This window comes from Haliaeetus leucocephalus, unplaced genomic scaffold (genome assembly GCF_000737465.1).
Source record: "Haliaeetus leucocephalus isolate CR32 unplaced genomic scaffold, Haliaeetus_leucocephalus-4.0 Scaffold178, whole genome shotgun sequence".
Lineage (NCBI taxonomy): Eukaryota > Metazoa > Chordata > Aves > Accipitriformes > Accipitridae > Haliaeetus > Haliaeetus leucocephalus.
The window spans coordinates 1,300,073-1,314,217 of NW_010972614.1; the positions used below are offsets into that span (position 1 = coordinate 1,300,073).

General features: G+C 42.6%; 1 protein-coding gene across 4 annotated transcripts in view; it reads left to right on the plus strand.

The window, feature by feature from the left end:
• Positions 1–14,145, plus strand: part of AFF1 (AF4/FMR2 family, member 1) — a 115,077-nt gene that overhangs the window by 76,442 nt on the left and 24,490 nt on the right. For 3 of the 4 annotated variants that reach the window (XM_010564427.1, XM_010564431.1, XM_010564428.1), the window contains exons 4-8: positions 4,784–4,828; positions 7,544–7,630; positions 8,418–8,454; positions 8,837–8,888; positions 13,963–14,017. In XM_010564427.1, the coding sequence (XP_010562729.1) occupies positions 4,784–4,828; positions 7,544–7,630; positions 8,418–8,454; positions 8,837–8,888; positions 13,963–14,017 (276 nt within the window). The remainder of the gene's footprint in view (positions 1–4,783; positions 4,829–7,543; positions 7,631–8,417; positions 8,455–8,836; positions 8,889–13,962; positions 14,018–14,145) is intronic. The other variant, XM_010564430.1, reaches the window with a different exon arrangement.

Genomic DNA, 14,145 nt, shown 5'->3' on the forward strand with positions numbered 1-14,145 from the left:
GGTCTCACCATTTTAATAGCATGTTGCTTGTTCTTTAGTAACTGAGAGAGGCTTAGAAGTCATATTAATGGTATTCTCTGCATTTTTCTGTAGTCAAAATTTATTTAATGGCTTTGGCTTTATGTTTATCCAGCTTTTTGTTAACAAAAACCTTGAAACCAAACTTATCCTTGACATTGTGAAATGTCTGTTATGCCAATTAAGTCTGTGAATCCTCATCAGAGATACTTGATTTTGTCTTGATGACCTTTTTAAACCTTTCTCTTTGCTTTTTAAGCTTGCAAGTAAGGAAGTTGTCTATTAAATTAGCCTTGCAAAACTTATTATGGAAATTTATCAGTCCAGATTCTGCTCCCATCATATGTTATCATATAAGTATAATTTTAAAATTGTCCCTTAAATTATCAGTCAGGTAACACGCATGAAGCATGTTACACAGTCTGTGTCTAGCTGTTCCCTGGGATTTTTGTGGATAAGCACTGCAGATTACAAAGGTGGCAGTTTCTTCTGCCTGCTTTCTTAATGTAGTTTTCTGTCTTCCTGAACAAGATTTATTTCCAAGTTACATCCATTTAACCTCTCCAGAGTCTGTGGGCCTGGGTCAGTAGGGGAACTGGGCTGGAGTCTTGGGTCAGTTGTGACTACCTGCTTGTGGCTGGACGTGTGCGTCTGGCTCTGATGGTGCCTTCTGCTGGGGGAGATGGTAAACGGAGAAGTGTGCTGCCCTACAGACCTTTTTGGAGGCTGTGAGATCACTGGGAGTTGGGCCTTCACTTGAGCAAAACCAGAATTTTTGGAACATAAATTAGTATTATTGCTGAGGGGGGTGGATGTTACTGAAGCACAGCATCAGTTTGGATGGGAACATTGGCATTAAAAAGCAAAACCAAAACCAAAACCCAGCAACCCAATGATTCTGGATGTCCTGTGATTGCACTTGACCTCGGCCATCAAAATGTTTTATGAGTGGCACTCAGAGGCATCTGCATCATTCCCATACTGACAGTGAGTGTGAAAATGGCATGAGGAAATCCTAGCTTGAGATTGTGCAGATGTCAGTGTCAGCCAGCAAATATGCACAGGGCTTGTCTGTGGGGAGTATGTTACAGTGTTCCCAGTAAAGGCTGTAAAACTGCTAGCGGGAATAGACAGCAACATGTAATATTTGATCTTCTACACACACAGCCCTCACCGGAGCTTATCTCATTTCAGTGATTTCTTTGGCTTTATGGCTTTTTAACTTTTCTTTGAGCAACATTGTATTTCTCCTTTTGCCTAACCTCTTTTCTTAAAACTACCAAAGACCGCCCTTGCTGCTGGGTGGTAATTGTCATTTAATGGTAGTTTAGAGGCCAAGATATGACTTGAAGGAGGAAAAAAAAAAGGTGGGGTGGAGGGGTGTGCAAAAAATTACTCAGCATGCAGAAAAGCCCAGCTTTGTAAAAGATGAGGAGTGCTTGGACACTGCAGCTGGGACAGAGTGAAAGGTGTGTGCCTGCCCTCTCCAGGGCCAGCGGGTTTGCGGCACAGGGACTGCGAAGGGCTGCAGACTGCAGTAAAAATGACAGTCACAGTCCTACCTGAGAGACAGGAGGGTTCCCCAGTGCAGTCAAATGGCACTGACCAGTAGTGTTGTGGTTTTAGCACAGAAAACAAATTTTATGTGTGTCCCCTGAACAGTCTGTGATTTTAATCTCTAGAGCAAATGTTTCACTGTATATTTGGTACAGGTGTTGCAAGTCCATTTGTGAGCAGCAGTTATGTTTGCCTGTTGCACATTTTACTGATGGTGAAAGTGTCATTGGGTTTTTCAGTCTTAGGATGCAGCAGGATAGCAGAACAGAGATTAAAAATGCCTGAAAACCCATGCTCTTCAGGAAGAGGCTCCAGCAGGGGCATGGATGTGTCCTAACTTAGTAGCTCTGGGAGTAAACTGCTAGCCAAAGATGAAAGCAATCCTGTGAGCATCCCTAATACCTTCTGTTCCATATCTCCAGAGCTGCACATATTTTGGAGGCACGTATTTAAACCTTGTGTCTTAAAAAAAAAAAAAAAAAAAAAGAGGTCTTTGTGCTGCTGATGCAGGCTTCTGCAGTACTTGTTCAGTATCATGTGTTTGCTTTCCTTTAAATTTTGTGCCATGAAGAAGAAAGTGTTTTCTGCTAAGCCACTGGACCTGTGAAGAACAGCAGTCACTGAACAGTGCCCTTTGGTGTTATGATAAATCCTCCTGATAATTGCACTATAAATACTCATTGTATGTAAACCTGTATCAATTTCAAAGCCTCTTCAGGCCTATCTGAAAGACCTTCAGGAAGGGATGTGAGTTCTTTGGCAAGGATAAGAGAGGTGCAAACTGGCTGTTGCAGATATTCTCTGATTCTGAATTCCACTTTTGTCTTCAGTTATCACCTCATAAAACTTAAGTTTCTGGAATGAGAGAAGCAAACTGATTTTGATTTGTTGCAACTGATCCATTGTAGAGAGAGTTTTTGAATTCTTTGTCCAGGCAGGATCTTGATTCCTTAGCCTGTTTTGTGGGAAGGGTTTTTACTGTGGTGCTCTCATGGGATATCTCAGGAGCTTTCTGAAGCGATCTGCTAGTTGAACACTGCTTTTCTGTACAGCAAGACACAAGTTTCTGTGTCTGCTTGTCACCCTTTATTAAATTAAGAAGTAAGTTAGGTGGTTGAGCTACCGGGTTAAGCTTGCTGGGAAGGAAGGGGGATTGCTTTTTGGCACCATGAGTTCTGAAGCGTCCAGATCTCTTGCCATGTGGTAGAAGTTCCCTGCTGTTTGCTCTCCCTCTCCCCTTCTCCTGCCTGCTGTGGGGTGCTTCTGCAAGCCTTGCTAGATCCCAGCCCCTTGCTTTCATTCATGTGACTCATCTGGCCATGCCTCAGCTCCCATTTGTCTCAGGGTGATTAAGGTCAGAAGCAGCTATCCATGCGTGATTTTCTGAAGAAAAGTCAAATCTTTGTCAAATGAGCACTGCCTCGATGAGAGCTTTATGTAGACACAGACAAATGAGGTTGCAGGGAAAAGAGATTCCTCATCTCCTCTTCTCCTTCCAATGTAAATAGTGCAGCATATGGGAAACAGATGAGTGACCTTTCTGCGAGAGTGTTAATGACGAAGCTTTTTTACTTTAATAAAGTGTTTGCTTGCTTTGCTGTTTACCTTGTTCTGGGGAAGATCCTTCTGATTGGGCACTGTGCTCGCTGCCCCCTTCCTTTAACATGAGGAATGTCTTCCTGGCCTTTCCCTTTCAGCAATTATGCTGATTGCTGGGCATTTCCATTGAATCTCTTGTTTATGGGCAAGAAGCTGGTCCTGGATACACTTTGCTCCTTATAACTACTCAGCTCTTTGGTTGTTTTTCATTTCAATTTCCTTTAATGATACCAGTTAGGAAAGGATGTGTAAATGACAGGTACTTTCATAACACATGTCTTGCTAGTAGATGAGAAGCTGATCTGTTGAAGTGAAGCAGTGTTCCCCACGGCCAGGTGGCAGGTCAGTGTGTGGAAGCAGTGCAGGTCCTGCTGTGGAGCATCCCTGGCACCTAGTGCTGTTGGTGGCACTGGAGGGAGGGCACTGCTGCTGCATCCTCTCCCGCTGTGCACAGCCCAGGCGTGAGGCAGGGGGCTCTGTCAGGGGGCATAGCTGGTCACCCTGGCTGTGCAGTTACCCTCGTCCCCTTCTGCCTGGGGAGCGGGAGGTGTTTGCCGTGCTTGTCCCAGCCCCTGCCTTGCCCAGCAGTACCCACGCTGCCAATGCATGGTGTCACGTGTGTGGAGGGGAGTCTCCTGCCAGGAGCCACGAAGTAGTTTTGCTGATACATTAGAAGCAGATTTATGTGTTTGCACAAGCTGCAATGTCTGCTGTTTGTTATATAACTGGCAAATATTAGCACTGAGTTTTGCTTTGTACTCTTCCCCAGAGCTTCATCGTGCCTGGGCTTGTGAGGCTGGTTGAAGGCAGCTGCAGACGCTGTCACAGCTGTTTCCTCGTCCCCTTCAGGTGGTGTTGGGGTAGTGCCAGGGCACCACCAGGGAGCTGGCCTCCCTTCAGAGGTCCTCACCACACTTGCGCTTGGGGAGCCCTGGCCCCTGCCAGATGGGCACATGGTGGTCACTGCCTGGGCTCCAGCAAAACAGGTAGGGGAGGTACAGGGGCAGTCCCTCAATCCAGATCCAGGTCATCTGCAGGCTTTTCTAGAAATCACCATGTTGCTCCTACCCGGTGGTACATTCAAGGTTTTACTCTGAACTGTACAAGTTACAATTGTATTGCTTTTCTATTTTTTAATGGCAGTTGATGTTCCCATGAGTCCAAGAGCTGGCATTCAAGGGCCTGGTGCACGATTCCTCCACTTAAAACCACCTCTACTTTGCCTTCTCCAAGCTCAGAGCTTTATACTGTCTTGTTTTTCTGCTGAGTGTACATGGGTGCATATAAGAACTCAAGTCATGAAACAGAGAATCCTGTCAGCTGAATGAGCACCACTGTTTAATGAGCTCTGTTTCACTTTCTTTCCTTATCATCTTTTTTAGAATATATCTTCTACTAGAGACTTGAAAACAACAGGCTTTCTAGAAGTCCATTTTTAACTGCCCTTCTGATGTGGCTTTTAATTCTTACTAGCATTATATTATTAATGGACTTCCATGAAACTTATAGAACTGTTGATAAGCAGTGTTTGATGAGTGCATCTGTTTGTCTTGTGTCAGTTGGTAAAAACAAAACAAACTCATGCTGCTTCCCTCTTTTTTTGTTGTAGCAAACCTTTCCCAGTGATGTCCACTCCATTGAAGAAATTTTGAGGGTAGGTGGTCTTAAATAATAGATCTCTGTGTTTGCTTATATTTTGCATGCATTAAAGTAGTGTGTGGGGAAAAAAAAACGCTCTGCTTCTGTTCTATCAGTGGATGTTGCAATCACTAAAAGTATGTTTTGGGGTACGCTGTGGAGAAGTAAAAATAAAAGTTAGCCTTGGATACAGCTGGAGTTGTAAGACCAGTCCTTCTATTAGTATGTAAGTGTAATACAGTCTGGCGCAGTCCAAGAGCAAGACTGACAAGTCATCCGAAACAGCCAGAGCTGCTGCTTTGTCAAGTCAGGGGGTTGCCATTACTAAGCGCGCTTCCTCCAGAGGCGCTGGACATGCTGCCTCCTGTCCGTGCTGCCAGCCCCAGCAGCACGGCCCTGAACAGGAGCACGCACCTGCGTCCTTCCCACGTGCCTGCACACGGCACTGCTGCTGGGCTGCTTCTCCTTTGCTGTAATGCCAGTCCATTCATGCAAAGCTAAGCCAGCTCTGACGCAAAACTGTCTCTGTAACCTTGTGTCAGAGCTGGCTCTGTGAGCCGTGCACAGGCTCCCAGTAGCTGAGTCTAAGTACGTGTCACCCATTCACCGTGCACAGTGTGATAATGCAGTATGATCTGCAAGCTGGTCATGCTGATACGGAGAAGACAGTTCCTTGATGTCAAATACTGTTCTGAGGCACTGAAATCCTAATGGAGGTGTTTGGTTTCTGTGATTGACTTCCCTCACTGTTGCTTCAGGTTGCAAAATCCTGGTGCCTTTATTGCTCTCAAGAAGCTGTTGTTGGGGCAGTGTTTTAGCTGAAGGGTAGTTCATTGTGCACAGGTGCTCACTAGCTGCCACGTGCTGGTTGGTGTTGCAGCACAAGTACTCTGCCTGGAAGTACTGCATCCTTTCTTGTTTCACAAAATGTCCTGTTCTCTTGCCTGTTGGTAATGCACAACCACAGGGAAGCACGTACAAATACATGAAGAAATGTAGCGCACTGTATTGAAGAGTTTATCATCTATTGAAAGATTGCACAGCTAGTGAATGAAGCGAGCAGTGAAGTGAGCAGTGAACAGTGGGAGGGGAGAAAGGAAACGGCAAAGGTGTTAACAACGCGATCAAATAGTTACCCAGGTTAGTTGTAGGCTGCTTCTAGTTCTGCACAGAAACCCCTGTAGATTGCTCTGATCCCTGCTTATAGATCCAAAGGTAGCAATGTGGTTTCATTCCCTGTAAATGTTTTCATTTGATGGTACTCCTAATAGATAAGGAAACTAGGGACACTTCTGAACTTTAATATTTGTGCCTTGATGAAAAAATGGCACTTGTAAATTACAACACAGTGGAGATTTTCACACCTCAGTCTATTTGGTGCCAAAAGTACAAAAATGTACTTTGCACTGACAGGTTCCTCATTAATTTCTTTTAAGCCCCTGAGCAAGCTGTGTGTGGTGCATCCTCATCATGAGATGCGTTCAGCATGAACATAATTCCTAACTTTCTGAGCTGAGCAAAGTGCCAGTATTGTGTTACTCTGCAAGCTGCTTTCTTGGGGAAGTTGGCAGGGAATGGTTGTGATGACAGCCACTAGGGATGGGGATGGTGGGTGCACACCTTGAGTACAGAGGTGGTGTTGGACTAAGCAGGAAATCCTGAGATAACTATTCCTGGAAAGGCAGTGAGGGTGGCAGGCCATATGAATTCATTTACTTCTTGGAGCGACTATTATGCTCTTCAGGATTTAAAAACTTGAGGCTCAGGAGCCAAGAAATTCTGTCTTGTGTGATTTCAACAAGGTGGTTCTAAATTTCTGACCCCCAGCTTCCCCAAAGGCCTCGTCTAGATTAACCCCCATTAAAGTATTTTAGTGTATGTTCAAGACGAAGATCTTTGTGCTAGGCTTTTCATGTGTGTTTGTTGCAGTGCAAGCCAAGGTTTTAGCACGCTCATCTGGGCCCAGCTGTGGTGCCAGAAGAGCAGGCTGGAGGTTGATCTCACCTCCCGAGCCCTATCCCATGGCCGTGATCTTTGTGCTCTGCTTTCACCTGGACCATGGCTGAGCCCAAGAAGCCAGTAGCTGGTAGTGATGATGGGTGAGAGTAAGGGCAGGGGAACAGGGCAGAAGGATTCCTAAAGACATAGCATATCAGGTGGTCTCTTTCTTTGGTTTGAAACCACATCCTGGAGCTCTGCATCAAAGACGTCTTGGTCATTCAGAGCAAAAGCCAATGTTTCAGGCAGAATAGCATGGGGAAAGGCTGGCAGTCAGGGCCCTCTGGGTGACGCCCTCAAGCTATGAAGAGCCCTTCAGAGTGTTGTTGCTGTAAGGGGATATAAGAACTTCCATAATAGGAAAGTCCTGCGCTTTGAAAAACCTCAGAACTACTCATGTACGGATTTTATTTACTTTTCCCTTTATTAACTGTGATAGCTGTAAGGCTGAGGCCTAATCCTGCAAACACAGTAAGTACCTAACTCTCTACAGGCTTCACTGAGATTGCTGTTACTTGGGCAATTCAAATATGCTTGCAGAAAAGGAGCAAGTCCTTACCATGGTCTGGCTGCTGCGCTCAAAGGAGGGCTTCTTGCTGCGGTACCATCTCTTGGGTTTATGATCGGGTCGACAAGGACTGTTTTGGTAGATCAATATGAATCTCTTTAGCATAAAACTTCACCTGCGTCTATCAGCAAAAATACTGTAAGCCGCTTCTCAATCTCTTTCCAGGAAATGACCCACTCATGGCCACCTCCCCTGACAGCTATTCATACGCCTAGTACAGCAGAGACTTCCAAATTTCCATTCCCAGCAAAGGTAAAACACCCTCTTTTTGCCAGGGCTTTTGATAAATTAGAAGAGAGCTTTCCGGCTCTTGCGTGTGTTTTCATCTGATTTTGTCTCCCTTTTTGTAGATAAAGGCCGTTAGGAAAGATTATCTTTAGCAGAATTCATATAAATTAAAGCACAGTGGATCTTGAGTTGCGTAATGGCTGCTTGCAATGCATTGTTTTACTGAGAATTAGATCAGATTGTGCTTCTGAGTAATTGTTTTTGAGTGGGCTATATGGTAGTGTAATTATCTTTCCTCTTTCTTATTTTTTAAGCAAGCTTTGTATTTTTAAAGTTGTAAGATGTTTGAACCAGATGGGGGGATGAATGAATAATGTTTCAATGACTTACACTTTTGTTGTAATTGTGGGCTTCAAATGTGACTGCTTTTCAGAAATATTTTAAGCATCTCATCTCTGTTGCAGCACAAAAAATGTTTTATCTTTATCGTCAACAAAAATATTTGCTGACTGTGTTAAACAGAAGTGTTTGGCAGCTTTTATAAATTTTTTTTAATATTTCTTCAAAAATGCACATACCACTAATGTGCTAGCAACACATTTTTGGTGGCAGTAGCACGTATCATTTCTGTCCATGCTAAGGTATATCAGGCTAGCTTAGACTATTGGACACTTCAAAGTCATACTTTGACAAGTTAGTAAAAATATTTATTACACTAAGTAACATGTGGAAAACAAATCACTGATATGGTGCTATTGAGAGAGAGCTGATTTATTTTATTCTCAATTTGCACTTTGTCCCTTCTTTCTAGGAATCGCAGCATGTTGGATCTGTAGCACAGAATCAGAGTAAGTAGAAATCCAAAGAAAACACACTGTTATATGTGTATTGATAGATAGTTTTGTGTGTTGTGTGTTAACAGGTTGAAGAGAACATCAAATGTTTACATTGATTGAGGAGCACAATTTCCTGTGCTGCTTTGAACAGTGATGAATTTAGAAAATGTTTAAGAGATTGTATACATTCATTGCCTAGAAATTAAGGCAGCAGTTCAGCAGACACCAAACAGTATTTTGTTAGGAAACCCCTTTTGGCATGATGAATAATCTCAATGGCAAACAATTACATCCTGGAAGAAAGTGACTTTCTAATCTCATGCTCAGACATCATAGGGTAAAATATGCGACAAGTGAGGGAAATAAAACCAACCGATTCATTTTTGATTTACAGAACAGTATGACGCACCTTCAGAAACGTTGCCTAGTTCTCAACCAAGAACATCGTAAGTAACCAGACTCAGTTCCCATCTCTACTGTGTAGTTACTTAAAAGAACCTGGAATGAATTAAAATTTGGTTTACTTGATGATTCCGAACATGATGGTTTTATCAGTCTGATTTTTCTCAGAAAATTGCAATGCAGGGAATTTTCACCAACAGAAACATTGCTGTTTCATGATTATAATGACAGTGTTAAAACAAAACTGAAGAAAAACCCCCCAACTATTATGTACATGATTGAAGCTTGTTTGGTCTTTTAATCTGTGGCTACTTAACATCTTGTCACACTTAGTGCTATTCAAACTGCTAGCAATGCATTCAACTGACATAAATTATAAGGGATACAAACTGAATCTGATCTATTCTGCATATCGTTTTGAAAGCCTGTGAGGCCTAGTAAAGCTACAGCTATGAAAACTGTGAAAACTAGGGGTGACACTTTAAAGCAATCATGGGGTGTAACTTTCTGCAGTTGCCCAAGGAAAAGTTTTCTAAAAAGTGTTGTCTTAATTTTATTTTTATTTAAAAACAAACAAACAAAAACCTTTCATGTGGACTTTCTAGAAACCTCAATTATATTCTAATAATGTTAACTAGTTGCGAAGTGGGGTGAAGATGAAATTTCAGTAGCGTTTTTTAATAGTATATATTTCTACTTTTCTTTATATATTTCTTCTTTTCCCTGTCATGTTATGTTTTGTCTCAGAAGAAAGCATCTTAGAATTTGAGTCTCGGTGTAAGATGTTTATCCAGCGTCACTACTAAAGTTTTACAAGGCTAGGAAGGAGTATCAACTAATAAATGAATCATTCCAATAGAAAATTTTAAGTTGGTGGATAAAATAACTTGGTACTGTCCTTGTAGGTGAAAGTGGCTATCTATCAATTAGGTTAATTACAGAAATTGCTTGAAAGTAGTTTTGTCTGAGCTGACATTAGTCTTTCAGTGTTAAACTGGCCAGATGGCAGCATTGATAGGTTCTGAGTCCCAAGTAACAAACAGAAATCTTTCCATGCCTGGAAGGCTAAGGGGTGCGTGTGCAAGGCAATTGTGGAACCATTAAACGCCTATCAGTTCATGTGATATATAAAGATCTCATGTTACTCCATGATATATTGTTCCATGGAAGGCTGCAAACTACAGACTACAAAGCTTGCTCCGCTTGTTTTCCTTTTCGTTATCCTGAACAATATAGTTAAAAAAACCCACAAATCTGGGCTAGTCACAAGTAAGAGGAAGAGCATCTCTCCATCTTGGTTGAGACCGTAGAATTTTGCACTCAAGCTCTGTAAGATCTGTAGAACAACTCTTTCCATACTGTTCCAGCATCATGCAGAGGAGCCCTCGCTGGCTGGGAGAGTGAGATAGTGTCTTGCTGAGCAGTCAACTACTCCCTAAATCCATTCTTAATTTTTTTTCCAACTTCTTCCACCCCAGCTTGCTCCTCCTGAACAATTTCTGGAAATTTTCATTGCACTATTAAAAATACTAGTTTCAACTGCTCCAGGCTCTGCCTTCCTCCTCAGATACCCTACAACCATCATGTTTATTTCAACTCTTCTCAGCTGCTTGTAAAAATCCCTCTAGCACTTTAGTCAGTTTTCCAGGCGACAGAGAGATAAGAGACTTTTACTGTAGATAAGAATCTGAAAATACTCCTTTCTTAGCCCAAAGGTCCAGAATTGTAAATTTGGCATGGTACGTGGCTCTGTCCTTAGCCAACACCCCCTCTCTGTTCAGTGTCCGTGCGGGCACTTCAGAGTCAGCGGTCATCTACTAGGGACATGTGTGCTCACAATAGATGAAGGCAGTTGAAGCCGGAGGAACAGCGTGGCTTAGTTTTATGTCCAAAATGGAGTCAAGCGAGATTTGCCCAAGGACTTCCTCTACATCTTTCCCTTGAACTGATGCATCCCTTCTTTTTTGTTTTTGTTTTCATTTGCACAACAGGGCTTGCTTTCTTTGCTGTTCAAAGCTCATGTGCCTGAAAATTCAGCTGCCTAGAGTAGCTCGTGTTACAGAGTGTAGCTGGCTGAAAACAAACAGCGTTTGTGCCGTTTAATTAGAAGTTGAAATCCCAGTGCATCTGTGTGCCCAAATTAAGCATTCAGCTTTACAGAGCATGCAAGGGTTTCCCAGATGGCTTTCATTCTTGAATATAGCCCTGAAGTTAGCACCTGGCTGTGCTGGAATGGAAGTAGCCCTTCTTTTAAAAGGGGAGATGCCAAGCTCATTCTTGGTGATGCATCTTTAACCCGGCTGGTGGAGAGGGACCAGCCTGTGCTTTCAGTGGGGTTGTTTGGCAAGCAATATTAATTTTAGTGCTGCTTCTCTTGCTAAAAGAGCTGTTTTTACATAGCTTTACAGGGAGATTGATGGTGTGTATATAAGCTGCAAATGAACAGGTCCTGCAAATGAAAACTTGGCATCTATTAACTCCTGAGCTAATTAAAGCTGTAAAAATATTAAAGCAGATTTATTTTCTTTAACTAGGCTACTTAACAACTTGTTGAAACCTTGTTTTGGGGAAACTGGCTTTGTCTATCCTTGCAGAAGTATGACTCATTTAAGACTCATTTAAAGTTTTACTGTTCTTCCTTGGTCCTAAATTGAACTTAAGGACTTGCAATGTTCTTTTATGCTGATGCATTTTATTTACTAGCAGCTTAGGTGAAAAAGGCAGTCCTTTTTATTACAAACAGTTAAATCAGATTTAAAAGAAGATCTAGGTAATATTTCCTTGCATTATCCTCTTACTGCTAAAGGAAATACATCTGTAGTCCACAATTCCTAAAGCAAAACAAAACAAAACGAAAACACTTTCAGAACTTCTTAGCATCCCTGGAAGTTTGTTCATTATCACCTTTGAAGGACTACTTCCCCTAACAGGTTGGAAAAAGAATAAAAAGAATTCATTGAGATGCCAGTAGACATTTGGCCAAACTGCCCAGAAGTGTGGAAAGTGGCTGTGTTGTTGCTGCTATTCTTTTTTCCTTTTTGTGTCTTGGTGGACTGGCAGTGAGCTTCAGCTGTAGCCCACATGTGAAGTTGGTGTGTGCAGGATTGCTGCAGACTGTGTGCCATTTGCCTTCTGTAGGAAATTCAGGGGCCTCGTTTTCCAAGGTGGTGTCTCATAGCGCTTCCCTTCAGTGTTTACTCTAAAAGAAGAGGAAGGAGGTGATTTCCATCAAGAAGGTGTGTAAGGAAATGAGGCAGTAGAAACTGAGAGATGGAGGAGGGTAGTCACAGGGGAATGGCAAAGTCAAAATGCCTGAACAAAGAAAGCATGTACGTCTTCACAAGTGTAATCTGGCAGAGCCCTTGTGCACTGAGAACCTCTTCTGCATCAGTGAGAGGTACTCAGGGACTGTGGGGTCAGTACCTTTGCAGGAGACGTCACCTGTGCAGGAGGTATTGGCTCTGTACTGGTAGACAGAGGAGACCTTTGAGGTTTCTTCATGTTGTCCTGCTCCATGGACAAGAGCAGATTTCTCACTTCTGGTTTGTGAAATTGTTGTTCGTTGCAAGATGGTGGCCACCTTCGGCAGTGAACATGGTCCTATTTCAATGAAAGTATCTCCGTGCATGTCAGTTGCTTTGGTATGAGTGTAAAATAATTTGTCTAGTTGGTGGGGATAGTGTTTAAATAAGGGAATCACTTTTTTATTCAAGGTTTTTACTCCTCTGTTGTCACAGAATCATAAAAGCAAACTGCTCAGAGTCATTAGAGGTGACCCACAGAGCCGTAAATCTTTTTTGCTTTGTTCATAATTTGACATGAACGCTTGAAAGAGTGTGAAAGTTTATGCAGTTTTCCTTTTCCTAACAAGCATCAGAACACTAACTCTCTCCTCACTTTTCCAAGGTGATGTGGTTCACTGGGGATATTTCGTATTTGTTTTCTTGCTTTAAAATGTGTTACAGCTTATTTTTCTTATTTGGGCATGAGAAAAATTTCTCACAGAGAGCCCTTAGTTTGAAATGAGGTTGAAATAAACAGAATTTTGACCTGATTGATTAAAACCCCTGTCTCAGTTCCCAAGCTTTTTATCCCATTTTTGGAATGACGCTTGTGTAATTCTCTTTGCATTGAGTAGTCGGTCTCCAGCTAGTTTCAAGATTTAAACCACTATACTTTTGAATAGCAAGAGTTTTGCCTGTCTGTTTTCCAACTCCTTTTGGGATGCCTGCATCATTGCCAAAGAGGGGGATAGCAATTTGGGAGAACTTCGCGTCCCTCCCCATAAATCCTTCCCTTCCAGCCTTTTGAGGACCTCGGTAATACATTGAAATTGCCAGCAGTAGTTGCCATCTGCAGGCAGAGGACTAAATTATGCTTTTGGAAACATTTGCAGGCAGCCTGCTTTCTACTCTAGCAACAGTAAAACAGAGTTCATGCCTCCCCACTTGTAAACTGCTTTAAGTATCTGAACTGCTCAATGTTACGGTTACTGCTGAGATGTGCAGGAGCATGAATTTCATTGTGTAGAGAAGAAATAGGAGATAGGCTTGACCTTGGCATTTGCTTACGTCTTGTGTAGGAGACCTCAGCAGCAAAAAAAGAACCCCTGTGGCAGAAGAAATATTCGCAGAGAGAGTGAACATGCACAGCTTCTGGTGCAAAGTTGATGCTTTCTGCCCCTTGGGGAGCCAGTGCAGTCTAATAGCATGCTAGTCTCTTGCTGTACAAGGATCAGACTTCTTCCACCCCACCCTGCTGTGTTAGTGTGCTAGGTAACCTTTGTTGGCTGTGTTAGTGTGCTAGGTAACCTTCGTTGAGAATTCCCCTCACAGAACTTTGTCTTTGTTGTCTGTAGATGGCAGCCAAGGATACTGACCTCCATTGCAAAGTGTCCTGAGATCAGTTGGAAAGCACAGTTAAATCCCTAGGTTGTGTGTTATCATTTTATCATTCATTCAGGTAATGACAAAGTTTAGCAGATTGAGCATGCTAAATGTTCAAAAAGGATGTGGGAGGTTTGTTTGTTTTGGCAAGTGCAAACTAAGTCTTTTTCAGTGTCTGCTGCTTGAAAATATGTCTGCCTTGGCTGATATTTGTCTTCTGGTTGTCTTTCAGAATGCTCCAGGACGACCTGCAGCTCAGTGATAGTGAAGAGAGTGGTGACGACCAAGTCAGTTTTAGATGTTTTATACACTAGGCACACAGACTTCCCTTTAAATCATCACAACTTGTTGTGTTGTTCCGAGTTCCTTAAGCTAACCTTTCCTCCCCCTCTCCTCTTTGTTTTTGTGAACAAAA